The 11,771-nt window shown below is 43.0% G+C and overlaps 1 protein-coding gene across 1 annotated transcript; it reads left to right on the top strand.

Annotated features, from left to right (window-relative positions):
* Positions 1 to 1,046: 1,046 nt before the first annotated feature.
* Positions 1,047 to 11,091, top strand: LOC149320532 (uncharacterized). Its single transcript, XM_089500873.1, has 6 exons — positions 1,047 to 1,088; positions 2,813 to 3,340; positions 4,031 to 4,148; positions 6,008 to 6,093; positions 6,680 to 6,791; positions 7,249 to 11,091. Exons 2-6 carry the CDS (start codon positions 2,831 to 2,833, stop codon positions 8,646 to 8,648), a joined length of 2,226 nt encoding a protein of 741 aa, XP_089356999.1. The 5' UTR covers positions 1,047 to 1,088; positions 2,813 to 2,830; the 3' UTR covers positions 8,649 to 11,091.
* The last annotated feature ends 680 nt before the right edge of the window (positions 11,092 to 11,771 follow it).

The raw sequence follows: 11,771 nt of genomic DNA, 5'->3' as shown, positions 1-11,771 counted from the left end.
GTACAGTATGTAAAATATGTTAAATAGTGCTGGATTGTGTGTGCAGCAGAGCGATGGACAGATGTGGTGTGACTAGCAGAGAGTGTGTATTTGCAGATTGGATGAGAGCATGGGATGGGGAGGGACTGTGTGCAATAGAGAAGTGTGAGCAGATTGACTCAGTATGTAGGGAGATCTTGTAGCACCTTTGAGACTAACTGAGGTGCAGAACAAAGAAAGTCAGATCAGGGCTGCAGCAACTGCACACTCTTGCCGCTCTTTTTTGGTGCTGATAAAAAGCTGGCTTTTCCTGCACCACTGTGGTTTTACGATGCTCCTGCGGTGTGTAAACATTGTGCCACCAGAGCTCCCAAAAACTGGCTGCCAGGTGGGCAGCTAGGCACCGTGAAGCCGGCTCCTGGGCATCATGGGGGGCATGTGTTGTGCATATGCCACACCCCCAAGCTGGCTAGAAGCTGCCTTTTCATGATGGTCTGTACCAGCCCTGAAATAAAGAAGTTGGCAGCATGAGCTTTCGTAGACTTCAGTGTATGTGAAATCTACGGTGCAGATGCATCTGAGGAAGTAGAGTGAAATCTATGAAAGCTCATGCTGCCAATGTCTTTATTTCAGTTAGTCTCAAAGGTGCTACAAGATCTCTCTGCATACTGACTCTACAGACTAACACAGCTATAGCTTTGAATTCAGATTGACTCAGTAAAGGAAGACACAGCCCTGAGTTTGCAAGACCTGAGAAGGATGTTAAACAGTGACCAGAATATTGTTGGTGCCTTAATACATGCATAACTTCCTTTACAAAACAAATGGCACATTCTTGTCCATCCAGTGCTTTGACTGAGAGTTCCTGCATGGCAGAAGGAAGGGGGTTGGGCTGGATGGCCCTTGTGGTTTCCTTCAACTCTATGATTCTATGCATTGCATCCAGGATCAGAGTTGTGTGTGTGTGTGCAAATGCTCATGTGTGTAAAGTTTGCATCCAGTTGCACACTTGGGCAGTGCTGCCAAGCAGCAGAAAAGAAGGAAATACAGGTCTAGAGGACAAAGAAGATGCGTTTCCGAGTGTAGCCCCGCCGTTTCCGGCCACAGAGGTGAATTTTCCTAGAGGGGCATTGGAAGCCGAAGTCCCCCTTCAAGAGGAGCCCCTGGAGGCAGACCCTTCCCACTTTGTGGCTGGGCTCAGCCCCCTTTTCTGTGGGGAGGGAGGGAGGTGAGCAGCAGATGGAGAGCTCCACCACCAGCCTCTTAGCCTTCTCTTCTCCAGGCTGAACGTCCCCAGCTCCCTCAGGCGTTCCTCACAGGGCTTCATGGTTTCCAGATCTTTCACCATTTTAGTCACCCTCCTTTGTCCTTTTTGAATTGTGGTGCCCAGAACTGGACACAGTATTCCAGGTGGGGCCTGACCAAAGCAGAATAGAGTGGCACTATCACTTCCCTTGATCTAGAAACTACTATTGGTCAATTGTTGAATGGTAAATCCTGTTGGGATATAGAGTCCCAAGGAAAATGTACAATGCGGGTTTTAATAGTAACCAGGCATTAAAGGGTTACTGTGAGACATAATGATTAGGCATCCTGGGAATTGTAGTTTATTGTGGCACAAGAGCTCTCTGACAGAGAAGGCTCAGTGTCTCACAAAACTACAGTTCCCAGAATCCCCTAGCATGAAGCCAAGCCAGTTAAATCAGTCTCAAACGGGATTATCTTTGCAGTAAGTTTTGGACCGCTATGAATCTGGGTCATGAACAGCCCTGCTCAGGTCTTGCAAATTCAGGACAGCCTTGGCTTCTTTGGTTGAGTCTCTACACCTGTTTGATAACTTTGTTTATATTAATTTGTTGCTGTTTTTGTTTGGTGCCTTCAAGTAGTTATGGTGACCCTAAGGCAAGCCTGTCATAGGGTTTTCATGGGAAGATTTGTTCAGAGGGGTTTTTGCCAGTGCACCTCTCTCTCTCTCTCTCTCTGTCCCTGAGGATGAGAGAGTGTGAATTGCCTAAGGTCACCCAATGGCTTTCCATGGCTGAGCAGGGAGTTGAATCTTGTTCTCCAGAGTGATAATCCAGCACCCAAACTACTGCACCATGCTGCTGTATAAAATAGCTTAAAAGATTATTAACATGCCTGTTCATTTCCCCCAGTTAAAAATCTTTACATTTTGCAAAAGTGTCCCAAAATGGTGCTCAGCTTGTAACAAGTGAAATTCAAAGGATTGTGCTGCTATATGAAAGCTTTGGTCTGTGGTGGAATCATAGAATCATAGAGTTGGAAGAGACCACAAGGGCCATCCAGTCCAACCTCTTGCCATGCAGGAACTCTCAATCAAGCATCCCTGACAGATGGCCATCCAGCCTCTGTTTAAAGGCCTCCAAGGAGGGTAACTCCACCGCTCTCTGAGGAAGTATGTTCCACTGTCGAACAGCCCTTACTGTTAGGAAGTTCCTCCTAATGTTGACAACCCACCCTCACTACCTATTATTAGTATTATTATATATATATTTATATCCTGCCTTTCCCCCAAAACTGGGATTCAGAGCAGCTTACCTGGGAAGTAAGTTCCAGAGTCTAGGGGCAGCCAGAGAAGGCCCTGTCTCATATGCCCACCAGCTGTACTTGCAGTGGTGATGAGACTGAGAGAAGGGCCTCTCCTGAAGATCTTAGAGCCCAGGCCGGATCAGATGCTGTTTGCCAAATAACCTGGACCTGAGCTATATAGTGAGAAGATAGTTTCTTTCTAGATATGGATTGTAAAACATCACCCTCCCTTTAAAAAATGTTCAAAATAACTAATTGAATGAACATCTTGTTTTCGTTGTAGGACTCGGCATTCCTGAGAATGCTACCTGTCTCTGCCTTGAGACAGAATTTAGCCAAATGGAAAAGAGCACCTTCGACCATGTCAGAGGCTGCCTTGGAGAATGGGACAAGGACTCTTGAGTGTGACTCAGTTGGCCCCGAGTTAGGAAAAGGCTCTTCTACTGTTCAGGATGGGAGTGATGGAAAATTTGGGGAAATAAGTGTCACGCAGAAGAGCCTGACAGAAGATATACTCAGTCCAGATGTACAACGGCAACGCTTCAGGCAGTTCCGCTACCAGGAGGCTGAGGGCCCCCGAGAGGTTTGCAGCCAACTCCACTCTCTCTGCCATCAGTGGCTGAAGCCAGAAAGGCACAGAACGGCTGAGATGCTGGACTTGGTGATCCTGGAGCAGTTTCTTACTGTCCTGCCCCCGGAGATGGGAAAGTGGGTGCGAGAATGTGGAGCTGAGACCAGTTCCCAGGCGGTGGCCCTGGCAGAAGGTTTTCTCTTGAGCCAGGCAGAGGAGAAAACAGAGGAGAAACGGGAGGTGAGAGTGAAAGTCATCCTCATCCAGCAGCAGGTCTGCAGTAAACAATGCCATAGAACTTGAGCTGGAAAAGAATTAAATTCTACTCTACATTATCCTATTGTAGGTGTGTGTGTCTCCCTGCAACAGTCAAGGTAAACAGTAAATGCTTCCAGAGTCCCTTACTAAACATGTGCGAACAGCAAAATGGAGCAGGAAGGCAAGAGTAGATGTGTTTACCTCACCAGTTACATCCAGCTTATTAAAAAAGCATAGATCTATACATATGGCTACAAAGATGTCAATCATAACAAAAGTGAAAACTTGTGGGGCAAAAATCAGCCCTGGGTGCATTTTGAATGTAGTCTTCAAGTGGTCTCTGGAAGGTTCAAAATGTTTTTGTTTAGTTATGCAAGGTTTGGCTGACCTGATGGTTTCATTTCGTATACTGTTCGTTTTGAATTAAAAAATTGATGAAACATGTTGACATTCCCTTCTCTCTTAGTGTAAGAATCTATCCCTGTTTCCATGTTACCTCTATGTTGAGTAACAAAATTTTGTTAAAGATGTAATGGCCAGGAATGCATTTACATTCTTAACTGAGATATACTGTAATAGCTCCACAGTTCTGTTGTTTGAATGGATCCCGGTCCTCTTCCATTCTTTTTTCCTAATGCTTCTCTTTCTGTATGATCCACATGTCTTCATCAGGTGAAGGAGTTGTTTGTGGAAAAGATGACTGAGATAGAGAAGTTTCCTTCCAACTGTCATCAGAGGCTGGAGTCCACACAGGTCACACAGGATGGGGACAGACTGACCACCTCATTGGGTACGGATTAAAGGGGTACTTTTCTCCTTGGCTCCATCCTCTTTAGTCTTCCTAAATTGTGCTGGGTGTGAGCTTCAGCATTTTAATATACTTTTACAAAAGTTAAAACAACAATGAAACATCAGTTCTATTAAAAGCACATACAGTCGGCCCTCCATAACCACGGATTCCTTATCCATGGAGTGAACCATCCACAGACTGAAAATATTCAAGAGATATAAATTCCAAAAAGAAAACCTTGATTTTGTCATTTTATATAAGGGACAACATTTTACTACCCCATTATATATAATAGGACTTAAACATCCATGGATTTTGGTATCCACAGGAGGTCCTGGAACCAAACCTCAGTGGATATCAAGGGCTCACTGTAGTTAAAAAGAGCATGCAAAAGGGATCTTGTAGCACCTTTGAGATTAACTGTGAAAGATGTTGTAGCATAAGCTTTTGTAGACTTGGTCTACTTCCTCAGATGCATGGCACAGTTAGTTTCAAAGGCGCTGCAGGATCCCTTTCCATACTGATATTCCAGACTAACATGGCTGTAACTCTGAATAGTTAAAGAGTTCAAAATACATTTAAAACACAAGTAAAAACAAACAGAATAAAAACACAGAACACACCACTTTGATTACTGTTCAGCCATGTAATTAAAATCAGCAACAACCTGCAGAAATAAGAAGTTCTTAATTTAATTTAATGGGCCATCAGAGAAAACAAGGAGGGAGTTCCACTGTCTTGGAGTAGTTACTGTGAAGGCTGTCTCTTGTGTCTATCCCAAATGTTTGTGTGATGTTGGTGGGATTGAGAAAAAGCTGTCCCCAAAAGATCTTAGAACTCAGGCTGGCTCATATAGGGAGATTCAGTCTTTCAAATAGTCTAGACCCAACTGTGGAGGGCTTTAATGGTCATAGCCAACACTTTGAATTTTGCCTGGAAATGGACCAGCAACCAGAGAAGCTATTAAAAGAGAGGAATTATATGGCCCAGATTAGCGTGGCTGCAGCATTTTAAACCTAGTGAAGTTTCTGAACCATTTCCAAAGCCAGTTTGTGCACATTACAGTAATCCAAATGGATATATCAAGGCATGTCTCATTGTTTGTCTCTTTGAGTGTTTTCTACAGCCTAACCAGAACATTGGAATCACATGTGTTTGAATGCTGAAAGAGCAGTGCAAAGGCTGCTTTTCTAGACTGATATCTAGGCTGTCATTAGTCAGCCCCGGAGTCCATCCAAAATTCCTGCTGTCTCTGTATGGAGAATAATAAGAAACGTGGGCCAAATCGTCAAATGGCCAGAGCCAAAAAAAACCCCAGCTCCTTCTAATCCCTTAATACAGTAAAATTTAGTTCAGATTTGTTCTGTTGGGTTTTTTTTACATGCCTAAAATATTTTCCAAGGTTTCTAAAAGTCCAGATAGATGTCTTGATTAGATTTGGGTATATACAGTAAAAGATCCATGGAGGATGTGATCCCTGCATCTAAGGATCCCATTCTCCCTCCTGTTCAGCTCCCTTCACATTTGTTGTTGCTGTGTACCTTCAAATCATTTCCAACTTATGGCAACTCTAAGACTACCCTATTATGGGGTTTTTTTGACAAATTTCTTCAGTGGTATATAACAAATCCATGGAGGATGTGGTCACTGCATCTAAGGATCCATTCTTCTTGTTCAGCTCTCTTCACATACATTAAAACTGTTTTAAAATATATATATTCCCCTGTCAACCTCAGAGATACTCCTAAGTCTCCTTCAGCGTCCTTTGCATGTATAGTTTGGTAAGTCTTAAAAGATGTCACTCAGAATTAAAGAGAACAGGAAATAACTCTCCCTTTTGCCTTTTGTGTCCTTCACAGGAGAAGGAATGTGGACCAGGGCAGAACATACTGATTCACATCCAGATACTGATCCACTACTAACGACTTCTGCGAGACAGGATCAGGTGGGGCAGGGTTCCTATAGGGTCAACAAGGGGCAGTCTGGGTGTCCCTTTTCTTGACATTCAAGAATCTCTCTCTCTTCCTTTCTTTTTATCAAAGATGCCCACTATGAATGCTGTATTTAAAAATGTTATTTCACTTGCGGAAATGAAATATACATCATTTTCTTTTCTGATAGAGCAAGGACAGGATGGGGAGCCACAGTAGCCCTCAAGGAGACCTGAAGGGGTCATACCTCACTGCAATCCCCCTCTCTCAATTTTGTTGTCCCCAAATGCCCCAACATGGGGGCCGGAGGTCATTTTTGCCATGTTTATAGGTCCCTTTTTTCAAAACAGAAAGTGACCTCCAGTCACTTCTGATTGGTTCTGTGTTTCAAAATATCCTTTCCTAGGCCAAGAATGGCCCAGGAGATCCCAAAAATATTTTGAGACTGCCCCATGTCCCCTAGAGAGCATTTGGGAGCAATTTTTTTTACCCTTGTGGAGCACAAAAATAACCTTGAGGTCAGCATGTGGTCTTCTGGTGGCACTTTGCCCAGTCTTGTGATAGAGACTGACATATTATTAATAACATTTCTTGCTTCAGGTGACCTTTGATGACGTGGCAGTGCATTTCACGGAGGAGGAATGGGCTCTCCTGAATCCCGACCAAAGGACCCTTCATAGAGACGTTATGGCAGAGAACATGGCCCTCCTAGGTAAGCCTCCATCCTTCTCCTGCTCCCACCCTCAAACTGTATCTGTGTGTGTCTGTACCTTATAGTCGCCTGTTGACTTACAGCAGCCCCATGAATTTCATAGTGTTTTCTTAGGCAAAGAATAGTCAGAGGTGGTTTTTCTGTATTCTTCATCTGAAATAAAAATCTGGTATTCATCGGTGATCTCCCATCCAGGTACAGTATTAACCAAGGCTGACCCTGCTTGGGTTCCAGGATCAGACAGGGCAGGGTATTTAGGTTCCTCAAACCATGTAACTGCTATATACCTGTGGTCTTTGTGGAGCTGGACTCTCAGGAAAGCCAGTGGAGAGACCCTGGACTCCCATTTCTCCCAGTAGTAGCTGAAATGAATGCAAATCAGTGACATTTGGAGTCTTGTTAACTCTTTGGGCGTACTTTCCATTTCTCTCTGACCATTTGTTTCTATCCATTATAGATGGTGATGAGCAAAAGACCCAAAAGGAAGCAGAACCCCAAAAGGTATTGCTAGAAAGAGGCAAAATTGAACAGAAAGAAGGGCAGACAAGACAAACGGACACCAAAGACAATATGACAAACAAAATCCAGACTTCCGAGAGTGGTGATACGTATGACATCTCAATCCAAGACCCAACAGAAAAGGGAAAAGCAAGTAGTGAATATCATGCTTTGGCATGTGGGGAAATACTTAGTTCTAATTCAAGTCTCTGTCATCCAAACACAACTGATCCAGAGAAGCAAGGTTCCAAAATTGACGGGTGCACCTTCTGTTTTAAGAAATGTGTGATTTCCCATCAAAAAGTTCACACAGAAGAGAAACAGATTATATACAGGAGAGAAACGACATGCTTGGAGTGTGGAAAAATTTCTAGTCAGAATATAAGCTACACTCATTATCAAGAGGCTCGCTTGCAAGGGAGACCCTTTAAATGCTTGAAATGTGGAAGATCTTTCAGCCAGAAGTTAAGCTTCACTCTTCACCAAGTAATTCACACAGAAGAGAAGATGTTTAAATGCTTGGAGTGTGGAAGAAGTTTCAGTCAAGAGACACAATTTATTTCTCATAAAAAAAACCATGGCAGGAAAAAACCATTTAAATGTGTAGAATGTGGGGTAAGTTTCAGATGGAAGTCAAGCTTTGGGCATCATCAAAAAAATCACACAGAGGAAAACTCATTGCAGTGTTTAGAGTCTGGGAAAAGTTTAGATACCAAAGAAGATCTCGAATCCCACCAACTTACACACGCAAGAGAAAACTCGTTCAGATGCTTGGAGTGTGGAAAACGTTTCAGTCAGAAGACACAACTCACTTCTCATCAAGCAACTCATATCGGGGAGATACCATTTAAATGCGTAGAGTGTGGGGAGATTTTCAGATGGAAGTCACATCTCCTTTGTCATCAAGCAGTTCACACAGAGGAGAGAAAAATTAAATGTTTAGACTGTGGAGAAAGTTATAATACCAAGAAAGAGCTTGAGTCTCATCAAGTTACGCATGCAGGAGAAAATCCATTATTCAAATGCTTGGAGTGTGGGAAAAGTTTTAATCAGAAGGCACAACTCACTACTCACCAAGAAACCCACACAGAAGGAAGACCATTTAAATGCTTGGATTGTGGAAAACGTTTCACTGGAAGGGGACGCCTCAGTTTACACCAAGTAATTCACACAGAGGAGAGATTCTTTAAATGCTTGGACTGTGGAAAGAAATTCAGATGGAAGGCACACTTCCTTCGTCATCTTGCAGCTGACTCATGTAAGAAACCCTTTAAATGTTTAGAATTTGGGAAGAGTTTCGCTTGGAAGAAAAACCTCATGTACCCTCAAGTAAACTCACACAGGGGAGAAACCATTTAAATGCTTGGAGTTTGGAAAGAGCTTCAGCCAGAAGAGAAAGCTCACTTGACATCAAACTTCACATGGAGAAGAAGACTATTGAAATGTTTGAAGTGTGGGAAGAACTTGAATATGTAGATAAACTAGGAGAAATCTTATTCAAATGCTTGGTTTGTGGAAAAAGGTTCAGTCAGAAGATAAGTTTCACTCATTAATAAGCTCATCCACACAGGGGAGGAACCCATGAGAACTGATATATACAAGAAGCTCAGAAGTTGGTGCTGGGGGAATTCCTATCTGGTGCCCTTTGGGGCTTCCCAGCTTTTGGTCCTCCATTGGTTTTGGACTTCAGGTCCCCGAAGCCCCAGCCAACTTGGCCAACAATCAGGTATTATGGGAGCTAAAGTCCAAAACATCTGGAAGACCAAAGATTGGGAACCACTGGTCTGCAGCAACTTTGAATTTAAGTTGTGTTTCCCCATAAAGTTTAATACTTCCATGAAACCACTTCCACGAGGTTGACTGAAATTTGGGAGAGGGGGATTGGTACAACTAGTGTAAAGCTAACAATACCCAGTTTTCATATTTGAAGCAACCAGAGTATAATGCAGTTTATTCCTTCTATTGTCCTCATGTAGAAAAACAATCTGGCATGTGACCTTCCTCTCTTTCTCCTTCCCTCCACCTTTCCTAGTATTATTGTTTTTTCCAGTGAGTCCTTCCTTCTCATGATGTATCCAAAGTACAACAGCTTCATTTGGTCATGTTGGCTTCCAGGGAGGTTTCCAGCTTGATCTGTTCTAGGACCCATTTGTTTGTCCTTTTGGCTTATCACTCTTCTCCAGCATCACATCTCAAATGAATGGACATTCTTCCTATCATCTTTCTTATCTGTCCAGCTCTCACATCCATACATAGTAATGGGGAATACAATGGCTTGTATGATGCTAACTTTTATGCTGAGTTGTATATCTTTGCATAATCTTTTCTTTCATAGCTGCTCTCCCCATTCTTAATCTTCTGATTTCATAGCTGCAATCCCTATTTCTATCAATGTTTGATCCTAGGTATAAGAACTTTTTTACCACTTCTATTTCTTCATTGACTAGGTTGAATTTGTCAAGATTCTCCATTGTCATTAATTTTGTTTTCTTTATGTTCAACAGTAAGCCTTACTACATTATTATTATTAGTAGTAGTAGTAGTAGTAGTAGGTTTATTTATATCCCGCTTTTCCCCAAAATTGGGACACAAGGCAACTTAGTTTTTTTTAAGATACAGTTAAAAACATACCAAAAATGAACATTAAAACGGGATTAAACTGTTGACAATAATTAAATGATTTAAAACTTCATCATCATGGAATATCTGGACTAGGGTTGGTTGGTTTAAACCGGGTTGGTATAAAACAAATTACTTTTAGAAAATACTCCTGTTGTTTTTTTTTTTAATTGCATATTCTTTTTCTTTCTTTCTTTTTTAAAGTCTGGCTATTGTTATTATTTCCCAACCCTCTTACTGGAACACCAGTGACTGAATTTAAACATTTTAACTTTAAAAGTTTATTGGCAGTAGTTGATCATTAGACCAGTATCCATGATAGGTTTGCCCTAGGGTCACCATACAGAAACTAATGAAAGCACACAACAACAACAACAACAAAACAATGAACTTAAATTTTTATCAAGCTGTAAGAATGGGCAGCTAGATGTTTAAAGAGCAGGTGTTAAAACCAACTAATAAGGTTTGAAGACTCTATGGAAGGCAGCAGGTTAGGAAAAGGAATATCAGAAAATTCTAGATGTTTTTATAGAAGGAATTTAGCCTCTTGTGTTTAACCTTTAATGGACCAAGGATTTTAATTTTAAAATCCATGCTGTTTTCTTTTTTTTTCAGAAGGACTTCCTTATTTATTTTTTCAGAAATTTATGAGAGTGATTTAATTCCATGAAATTATTCACTATGCAGAGGAGAGGGAGACATACTTAGTACAAAAATAAATAATACAAAGATGTTCCTCATTCTAGTTTCTGAAAATGACATGTTGCCTGTGTGTGTACAGTATATATATGTATGTATATATTTGCATTACTGCAAAAAGTGCTGTTCCAAATGGTAAAATACTGTAAGACTTATTGTTCCTGATTTCAAAAAACCTACAGATTTCTAGCATTTTAGAAGTGTACCTCATAGTGACTTGGATGAAGTCCCATGGGCCCAACTTCCCATCTCAAAAATGCTGTGTGGTGATGGTTTTATGCTCCTCCATCACATCCCTAGTCCTTTTAAAAGGAATTATCAACTTTTCCTGACGACTTGAGTTGGAGGATAATCCAGTGTTGTTGTTGTTCAGATAAATACATTGGCCCTCGGTATCCACCAATACTTTATCCTTGAATTCATCCAGGCTTGAGACTATTGTTAAACAATATTTTTTTAAATAAACCTTGATTTTGCCATTTTATATATCATTTTACTACCCATTTGTATATCATGGAATTTGTGCATCCATGGATTTTTAGTATCCATCGGAGAGTCCTGGTACCAAACTCAGCATATACCAAGGGCCCACTGTAACCTGTATTTACTGGGGATAGATTTACTGGAACTAGGGTTGCCATAACCCGGCTGCAACCGGGATTTCCCGGTTTTGGCGGCACCGTCACCCTCCCATCACGGGTGCCGACAAAAACCAGGACAACCCCGGTTGCAGCCGGGGCCTCGCTGCCCTCCTACTCCTCCACCGGGGCGGAGGAGGTGAAGGTAGAGGCGGTGCCTCCCCGCGCGTCCACACCACCTTCCCCCGCCTCCCCACACGGCTGCACCACCCACCTCCTCCTCCACCCCCTCTGCCCCAGGCGGAGGAGGAGGAGGTGCCTCCTGCGCATGGGTGTGCCACCCTCCCTGCCTGCCCATGCGGCCGCGCAGCCTGGGGCAGAGGGGGCGGAGGAGGAGGAGGAGGTGGGTGCCACCCTCCCTGCCTCCTCCACGCGGCCGCGCGGCCTGGGGCAGAGGGGAAGGTGGGTGGCACCTCCTCCGCGCAACCGCGCCACCCTCCCCACCTCCTGCGCGCGACCACGCCACCCACCTCCTCCTCCTCCACCCCCTCCGCCCCAGGCCGTGAGGCGAATGGAGGAGGGGGAG

The sequence above is a fragment of the Sceloporus occidentalis genome, unplaced genomic scaffold (assembly GCF_023333645.1).
Source record: "Sceloporus occidentalis isolate IW3139 unplaced genomic scaffold, rSceOcc1.0.p SCAF_1, whole genome shotgun sequence".
NCBI lineage: Eukaryota > Metazoa > Chordata > Lepidosauria > Squamata > Phrynosomatidae > Sceloporus > Sceloporus occidentalis.
This window is presented reverse-complemented; position numbering and strand designations above follow the sequence as displayed.

What these genes read in the sequence shown, in the direction of transcription:
- LOC149320532 (XM_089500873.1), top strand. Translation starts at nt 2,831, where the DNA reads ATGCTACCTGTCTCTGCCTTGAGACAGAATTTAGCCAAATGGAAAAGA. An exon ending in AAACAGAGGAGAAACGGGAG is followed by an intron (nt 3,341 to 4,030) that starts GTGAGAGTGAAA and finishes TGTCTTCATCAG; the next exon opens with GTGAAGGAGTTGTTTGTGGA. An exon ending in CAGACTGACCACCTCATTGG is followed by an intron (nt 4,149 to 6,007) that starts GTACGGATTAAA and finishes TGTCCTTCACAG; the next exon opens with GAGAAGGAATGTGGACCAGG.